At 49.8% G+C, this 14434-nt stretch overlaps 1 protein-coding gene across 1 annotated transcript in view; it reads right to left on the bottom strand.

The window, feature by feature from the left end:
• LOC128725369 (methylcytosine dioxygenase TET) overlaps window positions 1–14434 on the bottom strand; it is a 142230-nt gene that overhangs the window by 23432 nt on the left and 104364 nt on the right. Inside the window, exon 5 of the mRNA XM_053819110.1 lies at window positions 8385–8402. Within this exon, the coding sequence (XP_053675085.1) occupies window positions 8385–8402 (18 nt within the window). The remainder of the gene's footprint in view (window positions 1–8384; window positions 8403–14434) is intronic.

The following is a 14434-nucleotide window of genomic DNA, read 5'->3' as shown; positions in this document are numbered from 1 at the left end:
CGTCGTTTTGGGCAGATTTGGAATGCAAAAAAAAACACTCTTTCTCACACACACACACACACACACACACACACACACACACAGACTTTGTTGGCCAAACGTTCTGGGGTTTTGGCCTGGTTTTACGCTACGCTTCTTTGCTCCACAAAACGCAAAAGGTCGTTTGCTGTCATAACAACGGAAGCAGGTGGAACTCATCATCATCAACGTCGCACAGCTGCGTTTGTTCTCCCTTCACCTTGTCTCCTGTCCTCCCTGTAACCTCCACCCCCACACCTGGTCCACCTGGACTTGGTCTATCGATCCAACAAACGGTGTCGCAGGAAGAAGTGTTCGGGCTTCGGTGGGAATAAAATATATGCACACGTTTTTTTATATGTTTATTCCGCGTGGCCTACCAAAAACTTTCCACGCCCGTAGAAAACATGTTTATCATTTCATGTTCGCCACGACAGTGCGTATTTCACGCAAAGGCATCCAAGCGCGACCCAATCGCTCACCGGCAGTCCCCATTAGCCGTGACCTACAGGACTTCGTTTTCACGTCCGGTACCCCGTTAAGGCAGGGATTCTGCTTCATCTCTTGTGTCGTCTAATGCAAGCCAACGCAAAACGAGGTTCCTTTTTTTCATCGCACCGATTAAGGAAAAAAGTTCCGCACAAGTCACCCGTGTAAAGCACGCGCGTATTTGCAGCGGGCAAGGACGAACCTTTTTGCGGAATCACCAGGCCGGCAGAGGAAAAACTTTTCTCCGCAACTAAATCGTGCATGACCGAACGAACGAATTAAAGCGAACCTGTTGGGCAAACCTCTACTCGGTGGTGGCAAACGGGCAATTCGGTCCGGCTTTTTAAAAGGGAAGAAAAAGGTAACACCGACCGGATAAGGGCAGTCGCGTATCGCTAGGTCCTAGGGAAACGCGCTAAATAAACGCACCCGAGGGCATGACGGCGATGGGGTTTCTTTTAATGTTTGCAGACGTCTGCCGCTGTCCAGGGCCAGGTATGGCGAAGGAAAAGATGCATAAAATATCGGATCGTAGCCTGAGATTAAACCCCCTTTTAGCGTGTCTGTTCGCTTGTTGCGGCGGAGACGTGCCAGGAAGCGGAAGTTTTCCCATCGCCCGCGGGGCCAACGGACGGTGCGTGAAAAATGTTGCCCAACAAAGCACGGGGAAAAACGGTGAGCGAGGAAACCCAACATGACCCATTTTCCGAACGAAGGTTGGTCCTTTCCTGGAAGATGGGTCTCGAAGGAGAGCGAGAGAGTGAGAGAGAGAGAGAGAGAGAAAAGGCAGCAAAAAAAATGGATCTATATTTATATATTAAAGCACATAATCGTCCGAAACTTTCCGTCTGGGTTTGTGACCGGCTTCATCGGCCGATACAGACGCTCCATCTCACCCCGATTGGGAAGCGGGAAAACCGATTTTCCGGTTCAAAACATTCAATCGCCAGCCCTCGAGAGGAAGGAACAAAGCGAAAGAAGCGCACACACCAAAAAAAACGGCAACCATCGAGAACACCCCGAGACGGATCCGTTTGTTTTATCACCTTTTTCCACACAGACCCGAGGAAATCTCGCCCCTAGGGGGAAGGCCGACAGGGTGGAAGTTGTGCGTAAACTTTTTCTCCTTCGATCTCGCAGTATTGGCTTGACTCCTTGATGCGGGTGAAGGTGTTTTGTTTCCCATTCGACGAATCCGTCGGTTTCGAACGGACGAACGGAGAAGAACACACACAAAAAAAATTGCACCACGAGTTTTCCCGTTTTTGTTTTCCAAGAACAGACACTTGGCTGGCCTTCTATATTTTTTTTTCTCTCTCTCTCTCTCTCTGTTTCTATTTCCCGCTTCTTCCGTTGATCTACCGTGGAAAACCCCAAAGTACACGCGGTCAGACAAGGACCGGTACCGGCAAAAAGCAAATACCTACCGAGGCTCTCGGAAGCGCGCGTTTGTCAGCTGTGAAGCGCCACACGACGCCGGTTCATTCATTCATCACCCGGCACAAGAGACAGAGAGAGAACATGAATGAAATTAGCAACAAAAAAAAAGGCGTCCCCGGGAAGGTCAGCATCATTCCCACAAAACCGTACCGACCCACGAAAAGGATCCCTTTTTATTCCGAACCGATGGTCGTTTGATAGCTTCTTCGGATAAAAAAAAAACAAGTGACACACATCCGTTGCCCTAGTTATGAGCGATTTAACGTTCCAGCAGCACCACTCAGCCAGTCAGCTGATTTTATGCCGCACTTTGCACGCATTTCAACCGGTGGAACCATAAATGAGCCGGCTTGGAGCCGGCACACGAAACTGGCCGAGTGAAAACGAGAGCAAGAGCGGCTGAATGCAAGCAACAACAACAGCAAAAAAATGCCAGCCCACTCGCGTACTGCAATCAACTGCATGCGAAATAAATAACTGCTCTCATTCGCGCCACGTGCGCGCACACACAGCACGCTTTTAATTGATAACGAGCGTAACACCGTACGTACGTACGCAAACGGGCCTGCCGGGGAGTTGGGTTTTGGGCAGAAGGGAAAGAACGCGCGAACGAACACAATTTAATGCCGTTTTCCCCGTTTTGGTGCGTAAAAGCCACGTGAAGCCACGCCGGCCAACCAACCGACCGGCACAGGGTGGCGGCTCAGCCTCTCACGCGATCGAATTTAATTCGCGGCTTGTTTTCATTCATAACATGTACCGAGGCGTACGTACACACACGCGCACGCGAATTCCCATTGCGCGAAAGGTGTGCGGTCGGTGGTTTCGCAAAACCGACCGATGGATTCCTCCCGGGTGGCCATTTGTCGTCGCCGGGCAGATGATTGGCCTCAGCGCGAGCGAGCGCTCGCTCGCCCGATCCGTCGAATTTATATATATATATTTATGTACACGGCGTACATTTTAATCGCGTTCTCGGTTCTCGCTTTCATGGCGCGACCTTGCCCCCTCGGGGACAAACGTACACACACACACGCACGCACGCCTCCTCATCCATCCCCCGACCTGGGAGCTGGATTTTATTTATTTTCCACGCCGGCTGGGACGATGGGCTGCACTCTGGCCGTGTTTGGCCGTGCCCCATTCATCGATATCGCAAGCTGATTCATTCATGCTTTCTGCCTTCTGGCTGGCCGGTTTCACCCGTCATCAGCTTGTCTGGAGGTTTGCGGACGAGAGGTTTGCGGTTTTTACCTCCCCCCGTCGTGTCAATGATGTCCCAACCCGGGGTGAAAAAAAAACAAAAAACAACCCCCCGGAGTAAATAAATACCAAAACCTCCTTCACTGCACGCTGCGAACGAATGCACCCGAATGAGACGGCTTCCAAACCCCCCTCCCAAACACACACACACACACACGCGCGCGAGCAAACAAAAAAAAAAAGAAACTCTCTCCTGCACGCGATCATGACCACCCTTCCGGGGGGCGTCGTCATCATTCGGGCGCGTTCGATTCGTCGTCCATTTTCACGGACGACCCGGGGATGATGCCGATGATGACAGACGCAGAGGACGACGAGACGAGCGGACTCGGTTCGAAAATTGGTTTCAAATTGATTGCCACTTCCGTTCCGTTGCTGCCGCCAACTGTCTCCTCCTCTCGCTGCGGTGGTGTGCTCCCCCGTGTGTGTATGTGTGCCTGAAAGCGTGTCACCTCTACCGGCGCTTTGGGTGCACATTGATGCATGCAATAATTTCGAAAGGTTCGCGTTTCGTGTCGCGTGCTCGCTCGGTTTGGCTTTGCGGGAGAAATTTACAACCGCACGCGGGCCACCGGGGTTTTTTGGGGACAAAGGGATTTTTGGGGGCTCGTTTTTCGACCCCCACCCACTGTCACGCACCCCCCCCCCCCCCCCCCGGGATCGCGGTTATTGTTATTGACGCCACCGTCGAACGGGTTTGCCGGGGGAAAGTGTTAAACGCTATAATCTGATTCGCACCGGCATTTCGGGGCGTCCCAGCGATGTTTGTTGACACGCAGCAACAGATTGTTCGGGCACACACACACACACCGAATTCGCGGCCACGATGCGCGTTTATTTATGGTTGATATTACGGTATTTATCGGGTCGATTGCGTGGTCTCTGCGGTGTCTGCATTTCCACGCGAGAACGATGCAGTTTTCAGGCCGTTTTAATGAGAGGACCGGCATCACGCGGGGCGACGGATTGTTCGCGTCATATCATGCCACCGCCGTGGAGTTGATTGTTGATTAAAAGCCTATCATTAGCGCGTGGACGGGTTTAATCACGCTTTGCCGTCGACGTGCCCGCATGGCGCATGTTGCCGCAGTTGATTATGTCGTCACACACACACACACATGTCGTTTGCTCTTATATTTATATTTTTTTTTCGCCCCACAAACAGGGGAAAGTGAAGCTATCGATTTAAATATGTATGGCTTTACGCGTTGTTCTTCCAACGAAAGGTGGCTCACGGATCCTTGCAGCTTATACCGCCGTGTTTACTATAGCAGTGCATGAGTTCGTTTCGGTGTCGATACGATAGGCAAAAAAGGGACATTTTCTCTTTGCTGTACTACCTCCTCAAACAAACCCATCCCCAAAAAAAAAAACCTCTTACCACGCAAATATGTGCACTCTCGATTTATTTCGACACTCGTTCAACAACCACGAGTTGACGGGTTTGCAAAAAAAAAAAAAAAAACAAGCCACAAAGTCTCGGAACCACAGCACCGTGGTTACCCGTATGTGAGCGAAAGTCGCCCGACACGACACGAAAATTCGCATTCAAATTCACAAATTGACCGTGATAGGACACTTCAACACTCCCACACACACCCACGGATGCCCGTAGGTATAAAGAGGGATCAATTCCGGACATCCATTGATGATTGGTCTCTCTGCCGATGCCGATGATTGCAACCTCGGATGGGGTTGGGTCTCTGGATTTCCAGCCCGCCCCCGAAAAGCCATCGGGAAAGTGATGCCCGAAACTCCGCCATCGTGGGTGGAGAATCCGTTCCATCCCCAGCTCAAAAAAGGGTCGTCAATTAATTGAGCCGCCTCGAACCCGTTCACGACTCCTAGCGCTCGTTGGTCGCCGGATGCATCTGATTTTGGTTTTGTTTGTTTTCGGTTCGATTTCCAACAGTTCTGCGCGCTTCAGGACGCTCGCTTGCCATTCATCTGCCGATCTGCTGCCGTTGCTGCATTCTCCTGCACACATTGTCCTCACGAGAACAACAAAAAAAGGGGAACGTTCGGTTGCCGGCCTCGGATGACGGGCGCACCGAAATGGGAAATCATTGGAAAATTGTCAAGCAAAATTGGCCGCTGCGCAGGTTTTGTTCAGCCTTTCGCCATCACGTGACTGTCTCTTTTTTTCTCTCGACTCGACTGGTGTCTCGGTGCAATGACAAATCGGGTGATGAGTAATCGTTTTCCGCACCTATCAATAAACCCACCCCCCACCGGTGGGTGGGAGGACAAGCAGCCCGGATACCCGTCATCAAATCGCATTGTGTACGGCCGGAAGCTTCTTATGCGCCTGGTGTGTGCGTGTTTTTTTTTTTTCGCCATTTTCTCCCATTTTTTGCCCCATCATCGCCGCACCATCGTTCGCAGGAACGCAATTACGTACGTTTCTATTTCTGTTCGCGTGGGTGATAGCGCAAACTACACACCCTTTCATTTCCACAGCCAGGGGGCAGGGATGGATCGATCGGGAAAAGCGATTCGACACCCACAATTAGCCGCAGCCGGTTCGACGACAGCCCAAGGATATGTGCTGTGAGGTGAGTGTGATTTTTTTTTATTTTGTTCGAAGAAACTAACTTTTCGCCCACCCATCTTCGAGGTTTTCGATATCGATTTTTCCCCTCCATTGGGAATTCTTAGTGTCGCAGTAGGCGGTGTCAAATAAATTTCATCCAGGTTTAGCATTTTAATAACCGCTCTTCAAGCTCTTATCATTTCACCCGTTTCTGTCTGAGATTGAAAAAGCTTCCCTGAAAATACTTCGCTTAGACACGCAACGGTAGCGTCAACGGCCGGACGATAATTTGTGACATTTTCAGCCAATTTTAGATTCCCTTTTTTTGTTCAGTCGATTATAAAACATTCATCCATCGCGGGAAGCCACTCGGGAAGGTCTGCTGCAGGACTAAGCCTGATCGACACCAGCTCCAGCTAAGCTGACGGCGAACGAACGCATCTCGCTTGGACCCGCGTTAATTGAAACGTCACCCGAAACCCAGCCCACGCCCACGATCGAACGGGAAAGGCACACCGAAGGATGATGCCTGCGTACGAACTAATTAAATTCATATGCAACTTCCAGCCTCACCGGACTCGTCGCTTCGGGAAAGCTTTCCCAACCCCGGCCAGAGCCCGGGACATACAACGTTTTCGGCAGCCACGAACGAGAAAAGCGCCACCGTCGTGGTCGTCCATGCGAGTTGGGGGTGGTGAAAATTGAATTCTTCATCCCCCCCCCCCTCCAAATACGTTGCCACGCAACACGAAAAGGGTGTTCGCTCTCGTGTGTCTTGTCAAAAAAAGGGCCCTCCCCGAGGGATGGATCCTCACAGCCACTGGCACTGGCGAGGGCCACATTGCACAGCATGAGATAAATCAAATTGGATTTGGGGGTGGCGTTTTTTTTTCGTTGATGTCACAGGCTGCCATTTCTCACCCACACCCTACTCGAAACCGCGTGGCGCCGCCTTCACTAATGAAAGTTTTTCCCTTATTCCGGCACGCCCGGCTGGACCCCGGGTTGAGGCACACACCGATCACACAATAAGGCACCGCTCGCAATGAAGGATATTAAAATGAGCCCGTCCTGCAACCCACTCGGACCTGGTCAAACACAATGCGTGTCCTGGTGGGCGCGTACGAACCACATCCGTGCCTCATGTGCGTGTCTGCAGAAATGAAATTTGCGCATCGAGACAAAATTAGAAAACAACAAAAGATGATTCGCCCGCAGGCTCCCTACCGACGGGCGAACGCTCTCATGTGCCCGTGGCCATCCCAAAAACGCATCCAGATCCCCCGGATGCGAAGTGTCCTGTATTCAATATTATATTTAGCCAGCCGGACCGTGCGACTAGGCGTGCGTTGCATCGCTTGCAGCGGACAGATAATGCACACACGCGTACGGTAAAAGCTATTATTGGATGCGTCTGGCTGCCTGCTGCATATGGGGCGCTCGTTTCGAGCCGATCGAGAAGGAACGCAAGCCACCGTAATCTACAGAAAGCCACCCTCGGCATGGGGGGCTAGTCTCTAGTCTCTAGTCTACTCCAGCCTGCTTTCAGAAAGGCTGGTGCGGGAAAAACGAGGAATTTCAATTAACGCTCCACAACGCAACTCGCACCGCACTGGAATCGGGAAGAGTGTCGCCTGCCAATTAGTGTTTCAGATTGCCGACAGCTGTGGCCCCCAGGGTAAGAAGTGGGAAATTCCGAACCTACCCCGAGCGGAAGGATAGCCAGGACACAAGCGGGTATTGCGCTAAACACAATTTAAATGCGCACCCGGTGTCCTGGTGTGTGTTCATGCGTAGACCACGGCTGGACACTCATAAGGACACGAGTGCAGTAGCTTTCATTTTGCGGGAGGTGCATATTTGGAAGGTGATCCTGTCCACTCGAAAACTCTGGGAGCCCCCAAAATCCTCTTGTACATGTTTTTTTGTTGGACACACGAGCACACGTTGGGCACGAGGAAAATCATTTGCATCTGTCGCTGCGTGTGCAAGCCATTACTCATCTCGCTAGGAATGTTGCCGCCAGCCAAGAGAGTGAACCAGGCGTACTTTCACTCTCCCGGTGGTTGCTTGCAAACGCGCATGGCAGTGTCAAACACGGATGCACTTTCGCGACCAAACGTGTACTGGGTTTCGATTAGAGGTTCCATTTGAGGGCTGAAAATTTATACCACCACGGGTTTTAGATTGCTTCATTTTGCGTACCCCCAACCGGTGGTCCGATTCGGGTGGCGATCGGTGGTTGTGATTATTTATTGAAATATGCACCACCGATAGAGTACACGGTGCAGTGTATTAGCGAACGTCCGAGAGAGAGAGAGAAGCTGTGTGTGTGCGCTTGGGAAGGCTAGCCTGAAGCAAGCGGGAACATCCGCACACATTTCCTGGACCGGTTCGCAATCGAAACGCGGCTGGCCTCATTGGGCTCATAAATTGTAGTGCTATGCAACATATCCCGGAGCAATAAAGCAGGCAGCAATATAAGGCAGCAATACGGTGTTTTCCGAACGCGAAGCATTTCTTTAAAGACGATCAGGCAAAAAAGGCAGCTTAAAGCGGGCTCCCGCTGGAATGTACTTACAGCACACGCACAAACTTATCGATTAGAAAATGATAAAGAAAAAAGCTGTCGCCCACTAACCGATTTCTTGTCGCTTACCTGCAAAAGGAAAAAGAGAGAAAGGAGAGAAAAAAAAACTTCGTTAGTACTTTAATTAAAGAAAAACGCCCAGCAAAGTGGCACAAAAATGCAGGGGGCGCGTTGGGAAATTTTGAGATGTTTTTCTCCGTGGTTTTTTTTTTTAAATTTCATTTCTTTTGTTCCCCTCGTCGTGTCGTATCGTTCCACGCGATTGGAGTTCCTTTTTTGTGTTCACGCGCAAGCAAATTAATGAATGAAACCCGTAATCCGATTGAGAAGCCGCCGGTGTCGTGCAACTTGACGACGCATATTCCACCCCATGCGGACAACTCCCCCTGAGAGCAACGACCCTTGGGTGAACAACAAGAAGTAGAAGAAAAGCGACCGCATGGTCGGTGTGTCCTGGCGAACGAAATTCCTCTGGCGTTAACTTTCTGGTCCTGGCGTCGAGATGATGCTGCCGGCCGGAAGGAATTTGCCGCCCTTTTCGGCTAGCGGCAGTTAGCAGGGAATGTGGATGAGAAACACCCGCCACCGAAGTAACAATTCGGAAGAGGAAAGGCAAACTTTCCAGACAACCCCACCCCCTTCGGGTGGGTGGGACGGTTTCCGCACCCGCCTGGGCGTCCACCGTCCGAGCTGAGCTGAAGTATGTTTTGATTTTTCACGGCGCGACGCGAATTTTCCCTTCGCCGGGAGGCTCGTGCTTGAGAGAGTGTGCGCGCGCCACCTTTTTGGTGTGCGCCGTGTTCCGCGTGTTTTTGCTGTCTTGCAGCCAGTGCCGGAAGGAGCAAAAGTGTGGAGAAAAATAAAAAAAACAAAAAAAAAAGGATCGCCTTAAAGAGGCGCGAAAGCGCGTGGGAAAATCTCGAAGTTGTTTTTGGCACTTCGCACTCGTTAAGTGATTAAATTTGCACGTCGAGCGAGAATCCTTGCGTCGTGGTTCCCATCGGAGCGTTCTGTTTGGCGCGAAATGCTTGAAAGGGGGGAATGTTGCTGTTTTATTGAAATCGCCACTGCTTCCTGCAAACGTTTGTTTTTTTTTTCATTTACAAATTGACCCTGCATCCACGAAAAGGGGGCAGTTAAATGTGAGAAGCAAAAAAAAAAGGAAACGTCGAACCCTTTTATGCGACATTCCAACTATTTAGCTCCCCACCCAAAACGGGCATTAAAAAACAACAACCCCACAATCGAATACCAACGGTAGCAAACGGTACGTAATTAAACAATTAACGCAGGAACGCTTTGGCCGAAGGCGAGATCTCCTAAAAGCCCTTTTCCCATCGAAAACGTCAATTTGAGAGGAAGCGATAGTGTTAGGGTTGTGAGCCACAGCCATTCTTCGTTTTTTTTTATCGGGGGAGTCGGAGGTCCCAAACACGTCGGAGGTCCGAAGAAAACAATAAAACGAAACGTCATTAGTGTTTCGTTGGCCGCTGGGTTTTGGGGGAACGCGACGTTCAGAAGCGCCAAAGTGAAGGCAGAACTAGTCGGCGAGATAAGCGAGAACATTAAAATAGGAAAGTAAAAAGAGAGACAAAAAAAAACAGCGACCAAAAGACGCCTATTAAACTCTTCCACTTTTCCGAGACCATTGGACACACACACCCATGGCCTCCGTGTGGTTAGCATAAGATGCATCGCGGTTAGGGCTAGAAATTCCGAGAAATCGTTGAACATTCCACCCTCTCGGACGGGATCGGGGGAATAAAATAGCAACAAACTCGCTTTGCCAAGGGAGACCCAATCCCACAAAGGCTCACGGAGTTGAGAAAATAAAAGGTACAAACGTACACACACACCATGCTGGCTTGCAGATTGGGGCCACCTGATGGAGCTGGCTTCTGGTGATAATAAAATTTAATTGTAAAAGTAAAACTCACTCCCCGCTTGAAGGTATGCGACCTCGGGGGGTCACTTTGGAGCTCTTAAAAATGGCGTTCGCTCTCTCTCTCTCTCTCTCGATCGCTATCTCGCGCAAGTTGACAATCAAAATTTAGGCTAAAATAGTTGCGTTACTGGCAGGTTGAAAGAGCGCACAAAAAAAAAACAAAACGACGCAGGAAGTAATCATTTTCTAAAACTTTCAAGCGGAGATATATCATCCTGAAAATGTACCACCCACCGGCGTGGGGGGGGGTGATGAATTCCGGTGAAAACTATCCGCAAGAACACATTCTACCTTTTCCGCGAATGGCGAACATCGTTCAAGATGCGCCGTTCGCCCCATTCGCCAACGAATCCATCAAAATACGCGTGCTCCATGCGACCCGAGGCACGAACGGTGGAAGCGACAGCGAATGGTTCCATTATAAAAGATATTTTCTTATGGCGGGTCATTTTCTTACCGCCGCTCGCCTTCTGGCGGCTCCCCAAAAACATCCACCACCACGCAACCAAAGGTTGGGCACAGGACGTCCACACCAAGGCAGCGAGCTGGGCGGACAATGTTACAAAAATGGAAGGTAAGGTAAAATATACTAATAAATTTGGTAATAAATTTCCCTCCACCCCACTCATATTTAACTTTCCGAGACCGGCACTTTTTCATTCCAAAGTTGCTCTCTCTCTCTCTTTCTCTCTCTCTCTCACGCGATCCCCATCATCCTCCCGTTCCTCCTTTGCGCCGCTCAACACTTTCCTTTTCATAAGCGCCCGTTTGCGTGCGTGCGTGTGTGTGTGTGTGCCTGTGAGGCGATATAAATCATTTTGATTAAAGCATATAAATCATAATCCATCCGCCCCACCGCCCGTCGGGCTTTCCCTTTACGGGTTCCCCCTACCACCACACGATGGAAAGCCCGTTTTGATTACCCAACGCAACCGGTACCTTCGTCGAGGGCCGAGGTGAGAGGCTGTGCACTTAAAGGGGATCAGCATTGGGGCGCAGAAGGAAGGTTGGAAAAACTGTCACACGACGCGAGCGGGTGGTTGGGGAACTATAGCTCGAAAAATCGCTTCTCGCAAATACTAAAAGTGTGGATGTATGCGCGTGTGTGCCAGTACAAAAGAGGCACATACTCGAACCGAAGAAAACACGCCGGCCGAGAGAGCGAGGCCGCGAAAACTTGTAATCAAAATGATGATGGCTTCATGAAGGACCCACGGTGAGATGAAAACAAAAAGAAGAAGAAGAAGAAGAGGGAAAAAACGAGAGAAAAAAAAGGCGCACGCGAATATCAATCACAAATGCGCCCTTGTCGAGGGAATGCCGCGGAAGGACAACACTGGGAGCGCGGGAAATGAAGGGATGGACACGGCACCGCGGGCCCGGCAGTATCGGAATTCAAAGATATCAATAAATTCTCACATTTTTCTTCCAACCCATGGCCACGGCGGCATCTCTCGAGTTGCCTTTTGCTGTCGTTTTTTTTTCTGTTCTTCTTCTTCTTCTTCGTCTTCAGATTCCGTTTCGATTATCGCTTCTTCGCCTCCCAAAAGCTCATCAGACGATTTTCTTTTACGTCCGTTGTTCTTGCTTGCCTCCCCCGTGTGTGTGTGCGTTCGTCGTTCGTCCTTTTTCCCGGGGTTGATTTTTTTTTCCTTCACCCATTGCTTCGACCGTTCGAGTCATTTGCTGCTTCTTGCTTTTCCTTCTTCCCGCACAAAATTGCTGGTTTTCTTATCAATTCTCTTCGTTCCGTTGCTGTTCTGTGTTTGGTTTCCCCGTTTTCCTTCATTCTTGCGTCCTTGCTTTTCGCCTTTTTCCTCCTCTTCTTCTTCGTCTTCGTCTTCTTCTCAATTTCATCGGCCCCAACTGCACATACACTCGCACCCGACGCCCGACAATTTATTCCGCAGCCAGACATTTATTATCATCACGAAATCGCGGTCGCCTCTCCTCGCGGAGGGTGATTTTCCTGGGCGTTCGCGTTCTTATCGTTCAAAAAAAAAAAAAACCTCGTCCTCCGCGTACGTGTATTTTTCTTCACGTTTAGCTCTTTGCTTCCTTGCGTCTTCTTTTTCTCTCTCTCTCTCTCTTCGTTACATTGCGCCACACAACACGACCACGAAACACGAGTCCAGGCGGCAGCGAAGACGCGCACGAGGAAAATGAATGTGGCGCAGCGTGCATATAACCAATTTTTCCTCGACCACAGCGCGCGGAGAACCACAGAACCACAAAAATCGATCGAGCCATGCCCTGCAAAATGCACTCTACGCGAAGCGCATCTTCGCGCTGTTTCGCACCGAGAGGTTGGTTTTGTCTTCCTATTTTCGTGTGTGCATCCGGGGAGGGGTTTTTTTTTTTCGTTATCATCACCATACATAGCCTCAAAAGAAGATTAACATTTTGCCAACAGCAAGAGCAACAAAAAAAAAAAGACAAAGCCTTCCTTAGCTCGCTTATTTTTGGCATTTTGCAGTGGTTTCTTCCGTTTCCCGCCAAACATACACCGGTTCCGAGATTTTACACGTTCCACATTTTCTTCCATTTCGGCTCATTTTTATGCTTCTCTCAGCTTGGTGGGCTTTTGCTGACTTTTTTGCTCATGTTGTTGTTGTTGTTGTTGTTGTTGGTCTCGCCCCGTCTAAGGATAGCCTTTTTTGGTCTTTTTTTTGCTCCACTGTTTCGTATGTTCTTTTCCCTCTTCTTTTCCACTTATGCGTTGTTTTTATGTCGCATGCATGTGTGTGGCTGTGTGTTTTTGTCGTTCTTCTTTCGTTTGGATCCAACCTTCTTCTTCTTTGAGAGCCTCCCCAAAAACTGTTCTGGTCGCGACCTCCACCAACCGTCGTGATCCTCCGCACTCCCCAGCACCGTCGCCACCGAAAGTTATTATCATTTTTATGTTTTATTTAACATAATTAAATTTTTGCGCTATCGCGATCCCCGCGCGATCGTCGCGTCCGGGCGAAAAAGCCCCCAGAACACAAGAGAAACACTACCCACAAATTAATGGGGCACGAACAAACACACACACACACACACACAACGATGTCGACCAGACGGACACTCGCGGCAGCATTACATTCGCCGTCCGTCCCCCAAGAAGATGGTCAAAATTCCGCGCTCGAAAGCGAAAACGAATTCAGTCGTAACAAATGATTCTCCGTTTTCGTTTGCTTGCCGTGCTCTTCTTTTTGCTCGTTTAATTTCATTTAATGATTTTCCTTTCCCACTCACCCTAGCGTGCTCCGTGTCGTGTTTGTCTCCGATGGCAATCTGTGTGTGTGTGTGTTCCTTTCGGGTCCGGGTTTTGTGACCCGCGTAAATTCTGCTGCCGAACATGACAGCAGCAGCAGCAGCAGTCACAATACACGCTCGTGCGTAAAAGTGCAACAAGCTTTGTGCAATTTGTGCGCGCTGCATCATCGAGGGTGGTTCGAAAATGCCACCAGCGGAATGGTATTTGTTTATGTTTCAATTCAACGTTTTACGAACGCATGGCATTCTGTTGCCGTTTCTTTTTTTTTTGTTTTGTTTTGTTTGTTTGCTCTGCACGAAGAAATTCTTTTCCACTCCGATGATCATTTGAGGATGGATGATCGTCCTGTTTTCCTGCATTTGCAATGCAGGACTCAAATGCCATGCATTTGAATCGCCTCTCTTTTAGTGCACATTATCACAATCATTTCACTTTATTAGCGCGCTGAAAATGACGCTGCTCGATAAAATACGCCCAATTTATTGCACATTTCAACAACGCGGGCACACATTTCAAAAACCCCGGCTGACGATCGCCAGAACGAACGACGCTTCCCTTGAGCCAGACAGACGATGAACACACAGCCATTACCGGCGGGAAGAGTTAGATGGGGGCCCCGTTATTATGATCATAATTATTTTCAGCTATGTGTATCGTGCGCGCTCTCGCTCAAAAATAACGCCCAGACGGCAGCTGCACAATTTTGCAGCAAAAATGCAACCCATCCACCATTCGCGCGCTAGAGAATTACGGGTTTCCCGCTACTGGCGCGCGAATGAATGCCGTACGCCCGTCAGACCGCAGGGCAGAACATCAGAACACCAGTTGCGAGCAGCCGGCGGGGATATGTTTTGGTTAGGGAAGACCAAAATAGAATCCGCGGGCGCGCGTTGGATT

Source organism: Anopheles nili, chromosome 3 (assembly GCF_943737925.1).
Source record: "Anopheles nili chromosome 3, idAnoNiliSN_F5_01, whole genome shotgun sequence".
Taxonomy (NCBI): Eukaryota; Metazoa; Arthropoda; class Insecta; order Diptera; family Culicidae; genus Anopheles; species Anopheles nili.
Note: the sequence above shows the minus strand (reverse complement) of the source record. Positions and strands in the feature narration are given on the sequence as shown.